Genomic DNA, 17,480 nt, shown 5'->3' with positions numbered 1-17,480 from the left:
CAGGTTGGATGGGGAGAGTCACTGCACAACTATTTTCAGGTCTCTCCATAGATGTTTGATCGGGTTCAAGTCCGGGCTCTGGCTGGGCCACTCAAGGACATTCAGAGACTTGTCCCAAAGCCACTCTTGCGTTGTCTTGGCTCTGTGCTTAGGGTCATTGTCTTGTTGGAAGGTGAACCTTTGCCTAAGTTGTTGAATCTTGTTATGTTCATACAAATATTTACACCTTAAGTTGGCTGAAAATAAACGCAGTTGACAGTGAGAGGACGTTTATTTTTTTTGCTGAGTTTATATATGCATGCTATGATCTGAGATATTGCCTCACATGCTGGTCACAAGCAGGAGCTACCATTCTGAAACCAATTGAATCACTCCACAAACAAACACTTTAGAGTTTTGGTAACAAACCGAACAGTTACCACCACTGTCACATCATTCACAAACATAATTGATTTAGTCTGGATAGCTTTAAGCAGAATGTAGATGCAAGCCTTGTCTTTCGGATCCTGCATGGTCTTGCCCCTTCACCTCTATGCCGGCATATCATGCTGAAGGAAAGCACTTCCAGGATAACAAGGGCAGTAACTAGAGGTGACTGCGTTGTCCCTTTCCGACACCGTAAACTCAGTCAATCGACCTTCTCTGTTAGAGCTATAATATACTTGAATACACTGCCCATGGACTTGAGAAACTGCACTGATTATTGCACTTTTAAATTGAAATTGAAAACATGGCTCAAATCTATCCAAACCTGTACACCTGAGTTATCTGTGGTTCCTCATATGTAAGACGACAGTTGATATTGTTGTTGTTGTTAGAATTATATGTTATTGGATGCATTTGTATTTAGTCTTTTCTTGTGTGAGTATTTGTAGTGTGACTGTGTAATTGCCCTTACCTGCCCTGGGACTACGGGTGCCAATTAGCTTTTGGCTAACCCTGGCACATTTTATATGGATGTTTCATTATTGTAATATTAATGTGTATGAATAAAATAAAAACACAAATAAATGGTTTAAACCATGACAGAGGTGGGATGAATGTTTGATAAGCTTTTATTTTTTATATTTAACACTGTAAAAAATATTCACCACTACATTTTAAACAAACAGAAGAATGGTGAAATTAGCATTATTTAGAGACCTCCCTCTCCAAGTTTTGACTTCTGTTGCATTTAGGGGAGCCAATGTCTCATTTAGGGGAGCTGAGATTCAGGTTTACCTAATGCAGGAGAGTAAAGTGCTCTACAGGCGTGTGTCTACCTTGCACACACTGCACACACTGAATATGTTAAATGGGGGTGGCAGGTAGCCTGGCGGGTAGGAGCGTTGGGCCAGTCACAAAAAGGTTGCTGGGCCAACTTCAACCAGTAAAATGGTTATTTGGCTATATTTTTTGCTACAACCCTATAACAATGAGCGTTAGCATTCTAGCTAACAACCGCTGCATCCAAAATAGTTATTTAGCAAAGATCACAAACAAATATAACCCTAGCTACTGTTCAAGCAAGAATCAGAACATCATTGTAAGCATATGAGAACTTATATTTTGTTTAGAAGTAATAGAACCTTAAATCTAGGCTGTGTTGAATGAGTGCAGATAGTGATGGCTTTCTTACTGCCGCCAAGAGTTGCGTGCATCGGGGGGGAAAAGGGTCTATATGATCCACTAATGCAACCCTCAGGAAAAACTACATGGACATAACAGAGGAAAGAATGGTAAATGGAATTGAAGGAAACAAACACTAAAGTGATGGATATAAATGTATGTACAGACGGGTGTCTCCTGATAGTGGCTAATATTTAACATGATACAAATTGTAAAATAAAACAGAGAGAAGCCCTGGCAGTACCACAGAGTTTACACCTATGAGTCCTGCTGTAGAATTAATACACATATGGAATCATAATACTAGAGTAGGACTCAACTAGATGTTTCGGCTCTATGTTACCGATATTGCGACTCTACCGTATAATGACGGTCAAATGTATTCAACCCTGTAGTGATTACGAAACCGCAGCAGTAGGGCGCACGCACACACACACACACACACACACACACACACACACACACACACACACACACACACACACACACACACACACACACACACACACACACACCAAAAAAAAATGTGTAAAAAAAATATGTTTAAAAAAAAATAGGTGTAATTATGTCTGAGGGAAAATACTGTACCGGTTCTCCTAGTCTGCCCGTATCTCAGGTATGTTGGTGTTAACTGGAGTATGTGACTGACTGTGTGTTTGTGAGCATTATGGGCTGTCAATGCATTCCTGTGATGACTACTGTAGGTTAATCATTGTCTGTTGGCAGTGTGTTACATAATGAAGACATTTTTAGCCACCAACCTGATGATATATGTCGTTTTCTATTGTCACATACACCAGATAGGTTCAGTGAAATGTGTTTTACAACGTTAGCCATAGTAGTACGACGCCCCTGGAGCAAATTAGGGTTAAGTGGCACGCTCAAGGGCACATTGAAAGACTTTCACCTTGTTGGCTCAGGTATTCGATCCAGTGACTTTTCAGTTACTGGCCCAATGCTCTAACCACTAGGCTACCTGCTGCCATGGTATACCTGACTCACATATTGTCGCAGGGGCACTTTTCAATTGGGGCTTTCCTTTGGCAGTGTGGGGTTAGGTGCAAGTTCAAACACACACACACACACACACACACACACACACACACACACACTCTCAACATTAAGCAAACTTTACAGGGATAAGTATACTAGGTTCAGAAGAAGTTTCTCATCCTTTTCCTCCTGTAAGACTACATATCATTTCCTGGTTCTTAAAAGTTCCCTAAAGAAACCCTATCCCGTAACTTCACCAAGTGACTAATTTGAACAAAACAAAACATGCCAATCAAACAATTTGATAAGATAGAGCTCCTCCAAAAGCTCCTTATGTCTCCAGCTAAGAGTTCTTCTGGGGAGCATGCATGGCAAGCACTGGTTCACTCTCCCCTATCCAGTTTAATATTCCAGCAACGTTCTAGTGACGTTATGTAAACGTTCGACTGACATTCTGCGGAGTGTCTGTCGATGTTCTCCTGATGTTCCCGTCAACATTACGGGGTAGTCTTGGTCATGTTGTTGGTGACAATGCTGGCGGCCTGAATGACCCGATAGCGTTCTCTAAGGTTCCGCCGCCTCACATGCTCGTTGGTGATCTCTACAGCGTTCTCCACAGGAAACCAACCCTTCTGTCCGTTGGAGAGACGGATCCCCTCGTACCAACCTAGAGGGAGGGGAGGAAGAGGGAGCGGGGAGATAGGATGTTTACATTTAAGTCATGCAAAATAACCAACATCACAAATCAATAAACTGCTAGCAGGTACAGGGTTGAATTAGAATTGTCGGGATAAAGATGTACAAAGAGGGGGGTTGAGAGAAAGATGAGAGTTTAATGTATTACTGTGTTATCATTTTATCAAGTAAAACATAATTTTTTTCTGGTTTGTAAAATATAGTGCTACCCAGTATCCTAAACTAACCACGGGTCGGGACATTCGTTTCCTGCCGGGTCTTACCCTCGTTGGTCTTGCGCACCACGTTGATGATCTCAGTGGCTTCTAGGTTGAGCTCATCAGCCTGCTGAGCAACATACTGCTCCACACACTGCACCTGAGGACAGTCTGAGGACAGAGACAAGACTAAATATCAACAAACCGAACAATTATAAACCACAAGTGCGAATAGCACAAAGTGTGTCCATGTAAGGCAAACTGAGGATAGATGTCAGTGTTGATGGTTGAATTTAGCCCAGTCACTACAAGCTGCCTTACTGCAGCTAATTATAGGTTGTGTGTCACCAAGCTAAACCAGTCGCTCACCCCAGTCCTCATAGACAACCTCCTCCTTGTCCCCATCAGGTTTCATGGGGTCAGGGAACGCTGCTATCCACCGGTGCAGGTCAGACCTGAGAAGAATGGATGAGGGGAAAAGAAAGGCAAGAAGAGAGGAGAGAGAATGGACATGTGAAACAGACCATAGACACACACACACAAATACCACATCTGTAAACAAAAATAGGTGTACTTATGTCTGAGGGAAAATACCGTACCGGTTCTCCTAGTTTGTCCGTATCTCAGGTATGTTGGTGTTAACTGGAGTATGTGACTGACTGTGTGTTTGGGAGCATTATGGGCTGTCAATGCATTCCTGTGATGACTACTGCAGGTTAATCATTGTCTGTTGGCAGTGTGTTACATAATGAAGAATTTTTTTGCCACCAACCTGATGATATATGTTGTTTTTTATTGTCACATACACCAGATAGGTTCAGTGAAATGTGTTTTACAAGGTTAGCCATAGTAGTACGACGCCCCTGGAGCAAATTAGGGTTAAGTGGCACGCTCAAGGGCACATTGAAAGACTTTCACCTTGTTGGCTCGGGTATTCGATCCAGTGACATTTCAGTTACTGGCCCAATGCTCTAACCACTAGGCTACCTGCTGCCATGGTATACCTGACTCACATATGCTCTTTCACTTCCTCTCTTCAACATCTCTACGGAACCTCTCTCTGCCTTTCTGTACTGTTTCTCTCTCATTACGGGGTATTATGTGTAACATACGCACCATACACACGTACACATGGATGTATTTCTCTCTCTCACACACACACACACACACACACACACACACACACACACGCACACACACGCACACACACACACACACACACACACACACACACACACACACACACACACACACACACACACACACACACACACACACACACACACACACACACACACACTGCATACTACTCACTGTGAAGGGGCCTTCATCAGTCTCTCCATCATGCGTCCCTGGTGGTTCTCCAGTAGAGTCAGACAGAAGCAGTGTTCATAGCTAGGGTTGGAGACCTGGTCGTCTCCTATTGGCTGAACCTGGACCAGGGTGCGGTGGGCGTGGTCCAACACCACGAAACGCTCTGAACTAACAGGGATGAGAGGAGGAACCAAACACATTGAAGGCAGTCTAGGATGAGTCCTAGAATGTATGAATGTAGAGCCATCCTCTACTCTAGCACAACATTTGCTTATAAATGTGAAGCATTAATGAGGGATAAAGGCCTTAGGAAGGTTTATAAAGGCTTCATAAAGCCTTATGAACACCATATGGGGGACTCACCCCTTCTTGGTGGCGATGATGAGCAGGTCGTTGAAGAGGAAGAGGTAGACGGGGGTGAACTTGTGACCCAGGTTGAAAAGGGTGCTCCCTTTGGCCATCTCCTGTAACTCCCCACGCTTCTCCAAGACACGGGTTTGGGAAATGATGGGGATGGCCTGATAGAGAGGGAGGGAAAGAGAGGTGGGGAGGATAGATGGAGAGAGAGAGAGGTGGAGAAAGAGAGATGGAGAAGGGGGAGAGAGGGGTTTAGAAAGAGAGAGAGAGAGAAATGTATAAGAATCAAGCTGAAAGGGATAGGGTTCTAGTGTATTTGGGTGGTGAATTAACTGACTGACTGATTAATTGATTACCTTGAGCTTGTCAAACTCCAGCGTCTTGGAGAGGTGGATCAGCTCTTCCACCTGTTTCATCTTTCCCACCTGGGTGTTGCACTCCTCTATGATCTGAGACAGAGGGATAGAAAGAGGAAGACAGAGAGAGACAAAACAAAGAGAAATTGTGTGAGAAAAAGAACAAGAGACTGAATGAAAGAGACCTCTTGGCAGCTCCTCCACTTTTCCTTTCACACAGACATGTGGAACAATCCACATAACCCTTCTCTCATTTCAGTTCCTCTATTTCACAAGTGTATCACGTTCATCTCTTTTTCAAGAGGTTCCCGCTCTACTTGAATAACATTAGCTGGTACTCCAGTGTCAGACAGTCTTCATCTCTCTCAACCTGTACTTGGTCATATTGTCTGCAGTGACACAATAGGACATCAATCCCACACTAAAGACCAGGGGACTGGCGTCATTGTTCCATAATTCCAGACTGGTGTGGACCACTGCTTTAGAATGGAACAGTCAGAATGTCTGTGGACGGGCAGACGGATGGATGGAAAGACGAAAGGTGCGGTTACCTTAGAAACAGAGTCCAAGGCGTTGGAGGCAGTCTGCTCTTCTTTCGTCCCCAAATGTGTTCTCTTCAGGATGTTCTGATAAACAACAACAACAAGCCATGTTATACAAGACAAACAAACAAAAAAGACAAGCAAAAAAAGTATAAAATCATAAGGTTCATCGCTTTCCCTACGATCACACTCCGTTGTAGTCCACATCACAGCGGCCCACAACAACTACAGTTACCATGATGCCCCTCACCTCGATGAGTATCTTGATGCGTGTGATTCGCTGGAAGGGCAGCAGCAGGAAGGACATGAATGGCAGCCTCTGGCACTGAGGAGATTCCTGCAGACGGGTGATGACCGTGGCAAAGTCCACATTGGTTTTCCTGTGGGGACAAACACATCATTCAGGACCCCCTCCTCCTCTGGTTGAATCAATTGTCAGACCAAGAGGCCTCTGAGTAGGTTTGCAGAATTCTGGCAACTTTCCGAAAATTCCAAAGTTTTCCAAAAATTCCAGTTGGAAGATTCCTGGAATCAGGTTGGAGTAAGCAGAAAATCTTGGAATCCTCCAACAGGGATTTCAGAAAAATCTGGGAATTCTGGGTGAAATTGCCAACATTTTGCAACCCTACCTGTTAGACCCAGTAATGAAGGCAGTCTTACATGAGGGAGGTGTAAGTCTTATCCTGGTAGATTTGGTTGCGGACGTAGTCGATGTAGACCGGGAAGTTGTGCTGAGCATGGAAATGGATGATGTCACAGATGTCGGAGAACACCAGACTCTCTTCCTTACGGTTCTCCAGGGCCATCAGAAAACTAATGGGGGGGAAGATTTACAAAGGTCAAAGGTTATTTTGATTTCCATTAAGGGGTTTATTAACACAACGAAACAGTGAGGGAGGAACATTTTTATTTATATTAAAGTTGGGCTACAACAAAACCCTCCACATGCTGCTGATTCAAGTCTTCACTCCTTCCTTACTCTGACTCCCCACAGTTTTAGCCAAGTACCACTCTCTAGCCATCCCTCCATTCCTCCCTCTCTCTCACCTCTCGCTGACCTCCAGGACTCGCAGGACATTGGAGAAGAGAGTCTTCCTGTCCCGGATGATCAGCACCTCCTCCAGCTCCCGAGATTCCAGGAAGTGTTCATTGAGAACGCGTAGGGAACGCACGTACGACGCTTCCGATGTCAACACCTCAAACATACTCTGAGGGGAGAGAGACAATGGGATGGTGAACTTCTAATTCATACAGTACAATCAGCCCATCACTGAAATATCCCAAGACATACAATATGGGCTGATTAATATGGCCACATTTCTGTACTGAATTTTCAATTGATGGTAACTGCAGACATTCAATCCATTGAGGTGAAACTCAGTCAACTAAAATATCAATAATTCACTTTACTTGATGACTGAAAAACCCAAGTATGGATAACTGTACATGTGGAATGTGTCTGAAAGTGGGCAGGGCAAAATAAATGGGTGGATCATCAGCAAATGGTGGAACTGATTGGTTAGATGGTTTTGATTAAGCTGTGTTGTTTTTAGTTTCTTAACGCATTTTCATTGTTCAGTTCCTGGTGCTTTTTCAGGATTGATGGTTTGTTTTTACGTTGCAGGTTAGGAGAACTAACGTAGCAGGTTAAGGTAACAGGTTAGGCGAATGAGGTTAAGGTTAGGAAAAGGGTTAGGGTTAGGCTTAGCTAAAATGCTCTCACAGTTGCAGCCACGCAAACTGCCCTGAGTGGCAACAAATGTGGCAAATTAGTTGCTTGCTTTTTATATACCTACTTCTGTTGATACGCCTGTTTATGTTGACACACCCATGTTCTGGCAGCCATGCCGTTAACCGTGAAAAGCTGAGCCATAAATTGCATTTGCTTCTCTATTCTCATTCCCACCTCTCTCCTCCTATTCTCCCACCTCTCTCCTCCTATTCTCCCCCCCCCCCCCCCCCCCCCCCCCTCCCTCACCTCCTGGTACTTGCACTGTGCAGGGCTGAGGGTCTCCAGCACCCCACTTTTCCGTACTTCTGGTAGGTCCTGCCACAGGGTGCTCTGGCCCAGGGTGGGCAACGGAATAGTGGCACTGGGTGCCCCATTGCCATTGCCCACCGCCCCCACGCCCACTCCACCCCGGCGTGCAGTCCAGTCCATGTGGTAGTCAGCGCTGGCCTTGCTGGTGTTGCGGCACACCGTCTGGCGCCGGATCTCCTTGTGGATGACGGTAGCACGGTACGTCTGGTACAGAGGCACTGAGGGGTCAAAGGGCAAAGGTCAAACACTAAAAAGGATGAGGTTTAAATATGTGTGGTATTACTCTATGGGTGACCCTCAAACAATGATGATGGACCAATAATGTTCTGTTCCTTTGGTCTAATGTTACACCTATAGTTCTGTAACCTGATTAATGCATGACTGATATTTTGGGTGCTTTTTGGTTGTGTCAGGGGTGTCAGGTAACCTTACCATCCAGCTGTCTGGACTCCCAGGCAATAAAGCATCCTCTCCTGAGAGGGGCACTGGGAAGAAGAAGAGCAGGGTGTTATATAACTGACTGAGCTGGACAATGAATGAGTGAGAAATAGGTCTGGTTCTAACACTTTAAATATGCTTCCTTCCTTCCTCCCCTCCTTTCGGTAATCACTGATAAGTGATTGGATAAGTGAAACCCTATCACCGACACCAATCCAACCCTCTCTGATCTGTGGTCACTTACAGGAAGGAAGGAAGATTTTCAGCAGGGCCAAAACGAGACATGGGAGATGAGAGTACAACAGGAAATATGGAGGTCATCAGAAGAGACATAAGAGGAAGAAATAGAAGAACCTCGGGGATGAGTGAGCTCACCTGTCTTCTTCTGTGTCCTCCTCCTCTCCTTCAGCGCTTCCATCCTCCTCGTGTTCTAGAGGGAGACACAAAAGCATGAACAATATATGACCTCTCACTATAAAAGATGTCAGAAAACAGGTTTATTGTGTGTTTACTTTTGTAGTGACCTTTTATAGCTTGCTTGACGGAATGGACGGAGATGCCTGTCTTGGGGGGCTGAGGTGGGGGGACTCTGTTGCCCGCCCGGTGGAGTACTATGGGACTGGCGGAAGGATTGGGGGGTGAGGGGCGCAGGGAGCGCCATTCCTCCGCGGTGGGCTGGGGCAAGGCGATACCCCCCCTGGGAATGGGCATGAGGTTGTGGCCGGGTGTTTTGGACTTGTCCTGGGCGAGAGATACCCGAGGTGGGATAGCCACGGAGGCATCCTCAGCAGTCTGGGTTTGGGATGGGTCCGAATCGGACTGGACCGAAGTGTTGTCCTCCGAGTTGCTGGAGGACAGTTTTGACCAATAGACAGTTTTCTGAACCTTGATAAGGGGAATGTCCAGTTCTTGACAGATCTTTCTAGGTGTTGGATCCACCATTAGTAGAGTTGTTTCATATATAGACTCTTCCTCCTCCTCTATGGAAGCTTTAAAATGACTTGGGAAAGATTGGGTCTGTTTAGGGGGTGTGGGGGGGCATTTTATGGCCAAGGAGGTCCCCTCCCCTCTACTCTCTTCCTCCTCCCTTTCCAGTTTAACCTCCTCCTCCTTTTCATCTTCTTTCTCTTCCTCATCGATGGGCACCCATACCAGCTTCATGCCGGGCATGTGGAGGTGGCAAACACAGCTGCATTCCCAGTCGAAGCATGGGTTAAGGGGCGTGTCTGAACCGTGCTCCGCCTCTGCTTCCACTCCTCCAATCAGCTGTCGCTCTACCTCCTTTCCGCCAGGTGCTGATGGGAGAGGGAGGGACACATATCACTAAATTAGCATTAACATAACATCACTTTTTACATCCACTGCCACGTGTTTGCTTAGATATTTGCAGTAATGGGAAATTAGCAAAGCATCAGAAATAATAATTTTTGTTTTGTTTTGTTTGGCTTTATTGTTAAAAGGAACCCCAAGAACAAGGGATCACTTTCTCTGTTGACCCTTGAACCTTGGCAGACTTAAACCCTTTATGGCGTTCATTGATCACTGTGAATGTGTTGCTTCCTGACTAGAATGTTCCTACATCTGAATTATATGATAGCAGGGCATATCACTTTCACTGTGTGTGTTTGTGTGCGTGCGTGTGTGCGCGTGTGTGTGTGTGTGTGTGTGCGTGTGTGTGCGTGTTTCTCTTTCTGTGTCCTGATTGACCTCAGTTCTCTAGGGAAAGGTAACAAAAGAAAACACCACCCCAACATTTTATTTTGATATTTGTTTCATTAGTCCATTGTTGACATATTCCCACAAGTTTTCAAGATATGTACATATCAAAATACAGAAATCATCCGTGCATGATGTATTTTGCATCATATGCAGCATCATACAGTGATGATTTCCGTATTTTGAAAGCTACATATCTTGAAAAATTGAGTGCTGACAATCCAAACATTTTGGGACTATATCAACAAATGGACTAATGAAACAAATACCAAAAGATCGTTTTTGGGTGGAGTTTCCCTTTAAGCCTTAGGCCTCACAGAAAGAGTGCATCATAACAGAAGAGAGTGAATAAAGGAAGTCTCCAGTGCCTGAACAGTAAAGATTGACGTGGTAGAAGCAGTCTGATGACCGTGTCATAGCATAGTTAAGAGATGAGTGAAATTATGTCACGTGGTCCTGTCTGGCTCAGTTGGTAGAGCATAGTGCTTCCACCTCCAGGGTTGTGGGTTTGATTCCCACGGCCACCCATAGGTCAAATGTATGTATGCGTGTATGACTAAGTTGCATTGGATAACAGTGTCTGCTAAATGGCATATATTATTACTTGGGAATGTGTGCGTTTTGGTTTACTATCTTTGAGGGGACCAGAAGTCCTCACAAGGATAGTAAAGCAAGGACAAGTGGGACAAGTGGGAACATTTCGCCGGTCCCCACAAGGAAAAAGTATATTTTAGAGGTTAGGGTTACAATTAGGGTTAGGTTTAGGCGTTTGGGGTTAAGGTTAGGGATTATGGAAAATAGGATTTTGAATGGGAATCAATTATTTGGTCCCCACAACGATAGAAAACCGATGTGTGTGTTTGTTTTCTTAGCCAAATTAACATCATTCTTATTTTCATAATACACAGTTCTGCTTTGTCAGATAAACGTAGGGAAGTATTATCAAGTTGTTTAGCTTCATGAGCATTTAATACTAACAGGAAACAGCCAAAAATGTGAACCTATTTTGATGTTTGTTTGTTCTTTTTTGTTGTCAGAAATGCTATCAGCTCCTTATTTTCTTTCCCTCTGCAACAGTAGAAACAGTGAGACCCTCTTCAAGGCCTTTAAGCAGTGCAGTCTTAGACAGGGAGCCTCTGGCCCTCTCTCTTTAATTTCCTCTCGCGCTCTCTCCTCTTCTTCTGTCGCTTTCTGCCTCTCTTCGAAGTCTCTACGTAACCTCTCACTGCCTCTCTTTACCCATTTTTCTCTCTCTCTTTCTCTCTCTCTGTTTGGCACACTCACACACACACACACACACACACACACTCACACACACACACTCACTTCTCGTCCCAGAGTGTGTTGGAGTACAGCCAGTCTGTTTCAGTAGACCTGCTTTACCTATACAGAGCTGTGTTTACCTACGGTATACAGGTGCTTCTGTCTGTTAGGGTAGTCAGATCACGTGGTCTAGCCACACCCGTTTGTCTCTAGGTTAGGTGAAAACAGGTGTCCCCCTCACGGCCTCAGGGACTAGGCAGCACACACGAGCAGAGATTCCGCTCTCAAAGGAACATACCACACATACTGCACTCGCATGTGACATACGGTGACGTTTGCTGCATATGGTTAACATCAAACTGACAAAAGAAATGTGTAGAGGTACATGAAACCTGTCAATGATTGTTCCATTAAAATTCCAAACATGTTGTTTTGTTAACCTGCCACCCCCAGGTCTAGCTTGTGGGGTTGGGCTGGGAGTGTTGTTAATGCTTTCGGAGGATATGTTATGAAAGTGATTAGGTCACGTGTTACTGTGTTGCTTGACAACACTTGATTAATGAACACCCATGGGATAGCTCATTTGGAGAAAAAACAGTTCATTTTGTAGCTTTCTCTCCGTAATGCTTGCCTTGAAGAAAAATAGGCTACATTGGTAATGCTAACAAATTATCAGTCCCTATCCTAACATATTTTTGTGAGAGGACTCATACAAATGAATATTGATTAATTCATTGATTGATATACTGACTGACTCTACCTGATCGACTGACTGTGATGCCATTTCCCTCCTCTCCTCCAGGGGTCTCTCTTTTGGCCTGCCGCAGGATCCGGCTCCTATTCATGGGCAGTGGAGGAGCCTGGTCTGGACCCCCAGACTGCTGGACAGAGTGCCGGGTCGGTTTGGGTTTGACTGTGGGGGCCCTCCTGGGCCCCCGGGTCCGGAGAGTTGGATTGGTGGTTAGTTTAGCATCTCCACTGGTGGTTGGTGTAGTCTCTGGGTGGCTGAACTTACTCACAATGCTGTTGACTTTCCCCCCCGAATTGTGGTCTGTGCTGCCCATCTCTCCAAGCTGGGAGGGGGTGGAAGGGGCTCCATTGGAGGAAGGGGTTTTTCTAGAGATGGGGGGCCGGGGTTTGGCCTCTGGTCTGGGGGGTAAGGGGGACGTGAAGTGTTCCGGGAAAGACATGTTGAGGGGTTTAGACTGGTCTGTATTTTCGGGGGTATTCCAATCTGAGCCCTGACCTATCAGAGGTCAAGTCAAGAGGTCAGTTTGGGCATGTCATTTTCACCTGAAGAGGAAAGAGAGAGAGACAGTCTGAATACAGCCAATCTGAATGATGGCAGTCTGACAGAGTTTCTCATTATTAGTGTCATTATACTGTTTTATTTTGTTCTCAGGTACGATATCAAATCAGGTCAAAGTTTATTTTGTAGCAGTTTATCGGATGTTATAGCGGGTGCAGCGAAATGCTTGTGTTACGAGCTTCTAATGGTGCGGTAAACATGTCAAACAATTACACAGATAATGTTCCAAAGCTAGAAACAAGAAATATGATGCGCGGCAAGACAACCATTGTATGAATTCATTGTGACAGCAATACAACTTTTCATACACACAGAGCGTCATTCTGCAATTATGTCCTCTAATAGTCTTCCTCTAATCCTCTAATAAGTCTTTCTCTGTAGCTGCAGAAGAGATCCTCATGTGAAAGAAAGGAATGAAGACTTGGACTCGAAAGAGGCACACCTTCCGAGACACATTCACAACAGGTTGAATTCCAGAAAATTCTATACCTACCGCACCCATAGGATTGAGCAATAACTATCACTTTGAAAAAACAGCTGAGGAATGATGATAAAGCTATAGGACAGCTTGGCATTATAAAATGCAAAAGGAGGCAGCATTGTCACGATTGTAGGGATTCGTATATCTTGCTTCCCTTGGCGGCAGGTAGCCTCGTTGTTAAGAGCGCCCTGCCAGTACTGATCGGTTGCTGGTTTGAATCCCATAGCCAGCATGGTGGAACAATCTGCTGTTCTGCCCTTGAGCAAGGCAGTTACACCCAAGAACAGCTGCTCCCTGGGTGCTGATGATGTCAATTAAGACAGGCCCCTGCACCTCTTCGATTCAGAGGGGTTGGGTTAAATGCAGAAGACACATTTTGATTAAATGCATTCAGTTGAACAACTGACTTGATATCCCCTGGCCTGTAGGCCTACTTGTTGATCAGTTTCAGGACTGGCCCAGACTTGTAGTTATTATCCTACAGGTGTGTGTGTGTGTGTGTGTGTGTGCGTGCGTGCGTGCGAGCGAGCGAGCGAGCGAGAGAGAGAGAGCAACCCAGCAAATTCAGTGAGTGACATACCCCCCTAGGTATTAATAGTTGATGACCACACCTCCTATACATACAGTATACTAATACTCTGTCTACAGCCTAAACTGCAAATATGAGTTACAGTAGTTCAACACAGTTTTATCTTGCAAGTATGCCACCTTGAACTTGAACAATTTTACAATTTTCAACTCTCTGACAACAGAGGTTACATAAGTAGGTTTAACGATAGGCAACTCAACAATAAAATATCCTTAATGCCGGAGTCCATTCACCCATCGAAATCATGATCTGGAATTGGGTGTGCAACTATGCAAGTACCTGACTACGCTGCTCAGATTGCTGCACCAATGAGCTTTTTTTAAACCTCCCGCTTTGGGCTGGATGTGTAAATGTGTAGTTCATACATGTATAATCTATGAGCAGAATTCCTGTTTTACCTCAATTAGCCACAGAATTCCTAGTTTGAAAGCAACTGTTTTTCAACATGTTCCTCCATGTGAGTCAGCCCCCTAGCAATTTGAGTGAGTGAGTGAGTGAGTGAGTGAGAGAGAGAGAGAGAGAGAGAGAGAGAGAGAGAGAGAGAGAGAGAGAGAGAGAGAGAGAGAGAGAGAGAGAGAGAGAGAGAGAGAGAGAGAGAGAGAGAGAGAGAGAGAGAGAGAGAGAGAGAGAGAGAGAGAGAGAGAGAGAGAGAGAGAGAGAGAGAGAGAGAAAAAAATCGGATGCGATTGGGACATTTCTGTACTGTTTTGGAATGGATCATGTGGTCATGTGCTTTGGCCAGTAAAAACACATTACAGTTCCATGCATTAATGCACTCTGAACCTAGCTCGACCACAAGTAGTACGTTACAGTAAGAACCCCTTTGCAGCAGAGAGACATGATTTGTTACATTCACTACATTCATACTAAACAGTGGACGGGATTTATGCCACCGTTTTGGTTTCCGACATTCTATAAAAATGGAAAATGATGTCATGAACAAATGATGAATTTCATTGAGACCAAAACTGCAAAGCCTCGGTTTTTATTCAGCATATACTTCCAACGAGTTAGCCACAGACGTTGCAATATTCAACCGAAAGAGAGGTTCGGTTCGTCACCATAGCAATGACTTATCATCAGCCTGTGTAGTGAAGCTTCTCTTTTTAAGGAGGTTATTGCTTTGCTCTCTGTAACTTCAGAAATGAGATCAGTTGAGAATTGAGATCATACATTTGTAAAGATTCCAATGGCTCACCTGTACGCATGGTTGAGAGTCAATTCCAGTCAGTTTGAGGTATTAATCCAGTTGTCTATCATTCTCTATAAAGACATCAAATCCATTCAGGAAATGTCTATATCGGCAACTACAACATCCTGAATCCTGAGATTGTATTGCAGATGGAGGGTGTTCTGCCTTTAACAGTTTCAACAATGCTGTGTCCTCAGTGTTTGTCTCTGACTTAGTCTTTCTGTTGAAGCTTTCTGTCAAAAACAGCACTGGCTAGTCAGACAGGTTTGTGACGTGGTGAGGTTGTTTTACTTGTATGAACAGTCACTCAGCCTTGTACAAGAGAATGGGGGTAAATCCATTTGAATTCAGTTACTTTTTTGACAGAATTGAAACAAGACTTTATGTACCTGTTTGGAAGAAGTGGTCAGAAAGGTACTTTTTGGACCCGAATGCCAAACCACCGCCATCGGTTGACACACAATGTGCTCTTGAATACAGGGCGTGTGGCATTTCAATCAGAAATAGAATGCCCAGAATGGACCTATCCCTTCAGACCACTGCAATTGAAATGTTTTAACTTCAAATTACTACCACAAAGATGACCGCCGGTCCACCCACCGTCGAATGTCAAATGAAATGGTAATGTCTATTCTGTAATCTATATCTCTATGATTCCAATAGGTTTCCTATGGAGGGTTGACATCTCAACTGTTTACCTTTTCCAGTGATGAAGACATGGATGTCTCATGGTAGGATGGGGTGCGCAAAATGTTTCAACTTTGAGCACCTTTATCTTGACAGTCTTGGCTTTTAGGTCCAAAAAGTTACTTTATGGAAGGTGCTACACGGTGTTGCTGCTACCGTTCCTGTCCAGCTGCCACCAGTTCATCATCTAACACTCATCTCTTCCTTCCTTCTTTCTCCAATACAAGTTTTGTGGGTACAGTCAGCACTGTAGTTGTTGACTGAGTACCCTCTGACTATCTCTAGGGCCGGGACGATACAAGTATTGCGATACTCGTTAGTATCGTGGCAAGAAAACCAAACAGGAACCGGATTTAAGTTATTTGTTGGAAACAAGCATCATCATGTTGTCATCTAGTCACATTTGTTAATTTTCCAAGCTATAGCACAAAACATTTTTTACATACATCAGGTTTTTCAAGGACCAAAGAGTTTGGTCTGCTTCGTGTTTTCATTTTTGACATGGAAAAAACATTGTGATACTGGTATGGTCACAGCCCTAACCATCTCATTATATGCTTGGTTAAACGTCACTTATGATTATTTCTGCCTGAACGATTGCCTGAGGCACACTGTCACACTTGAGACCTGAACTCCTTCAGCGCATAACATCGACTTAGACTTGTTGATGACTTTCAACTTGATGTGCTGAATAGACAGTGTGTGTGAATTCTGGTTCCAGCTTTAGCCTCAGGTTCTGACTAACAATGGAAGTAGGGGTAGCTGCTTGTGAACATACACAAATAACTGATAGACAACGCAGTACTCATTATGGCTCCTTAAATGTACACCCCTCTGCCTGTCTGTGACCAACCATCAACATGGATAACCATTGTCCGCCCTTGCCTTCTGACCTGTTTCAGTCAATAGCAGCCTTCTCTGTGTTTCAGGCAGACAGGCTATCAGTCTATCAGGTCTAGGTCAGTAGGCCAGTCTTTCAGCTGTCCGGGTGGCTCGTCTCAGACGATCCCGCAGGTGGAGAAGCCGGATGTGGAGGTCCTGGGCTGGCGTGGTTACAAATGGTTTGCGTTTGCGAGACCGGTTGGGTGTACTGACAAAATCGCTAAAACGACGTTGGAGGCGGCTTATGGCAGAGAAATGAACATTAAATTATTTGGCAACAGCTCTGGTGGACATTATTGCAGTCAGCATGCCATTTGCAAGCTCCCTCAAAACTTGAGATACCTATGGCATTGTATTGTGTGACCTAACTACCTTGTATTGTCCCTAGCACAAGGTGCGTATTGATCATGCTTTTTAATCAGCTTCTTGATATGCCACACCTGTCAGGTGGATGGATTATCATGGCAAAGGGGAAATACTCACTAACAGGGATGTTAACCAATTTATTCATAAAATTTGAGAGAAATAAGCTTTTTTTTTTATTGCTGGGAGATTTTATTTCAGCTCATGAAACATGGGACCAAAACTTTACATGTTGTGTTTACATTTGTGTTCAGTATATATTCGGTATATTTTATGAATGGGGGGGGGGCGAGAGGGCGCTGGTTCAGGGTTTGATTCTAGTGAAAGAGGAAGACAACAGGATTGGAATGCTCATGTTATTTTACTACACATTTCTCAGTCTTTCTAATTTTCCTTTCTCCTGCTCTCTTTTGTTCCTTCCCCCTCTCCATCCTCCCGAATCAGTGGAAGCTGCAG

At 44.4% G+C, this 17,480-nt stretch overlaps 1 protein-coding gene across 1 annotated transcript; it reads right to left on the bottom strand.

Moving 5' to 3' along the window:
- Nucleotides 1-1,032: 1,032 nt before the first annotated feature.
- On the bottom strand, nt 1,033-15,305 carry LOC139416073 (ephexin-1-like). Its single transcript, XM_071164330.1, has 16 exons — nt 15,099-15,305; nt 12,282-12,814; nt 9,067-9,837; nt 8,918-8,972; nt 8,537-8,589; nt 8,042-8,322; nt 7,111-7,271; nt 6,724-6,876; nt 6,314-6,443; nt 6,073-6,147; nt 5,522-5,614; nt 5,172-5,326; nt 4,809-4,976; nt 3,864-3,949; nt 3,561-3,665; nt 1,033-3,268 (listed from the first exon to the last, which is right to left on the bottom strand). The coding sequence occupies exons 2-16, from the start codon at nt 12,709-12,711 to the stop codon at nt 3,099-3,101; spliced, it is 2,886 nt and encodes a 961-aa protein (XP_071020431.1). The 5' UTR covers nt 12,712-12,814; nt 15,099-15,305; the 3' UTR covers nt 1,033-3,098.
- Between the last annotated feature and the right edge of the window lie 2,175 nt (nt 15,306-17,480).

The sequence above is a fragment of the Oncorhynchus clarkii genome, chromosome 9 (genome assembly GCF_045791955.1).
Source record: "Oncorhynchus clarkii lewisi isolate Uvic-CL-2024 chromosome 9, UVic_Ocla_1.0, whole genome shotgun sequence".
Taxonomy (NCBI): domain Eukaryota; kingdom Metazoa; phylum Chordata; class Actinopteri; order Salmoniformes; family Salmonidae; genus Oncorhynchus; species Oncorhynchus clarkii.
This window is presented reverse-complemented; position numbering and strand designations above follow the sequence as displayed.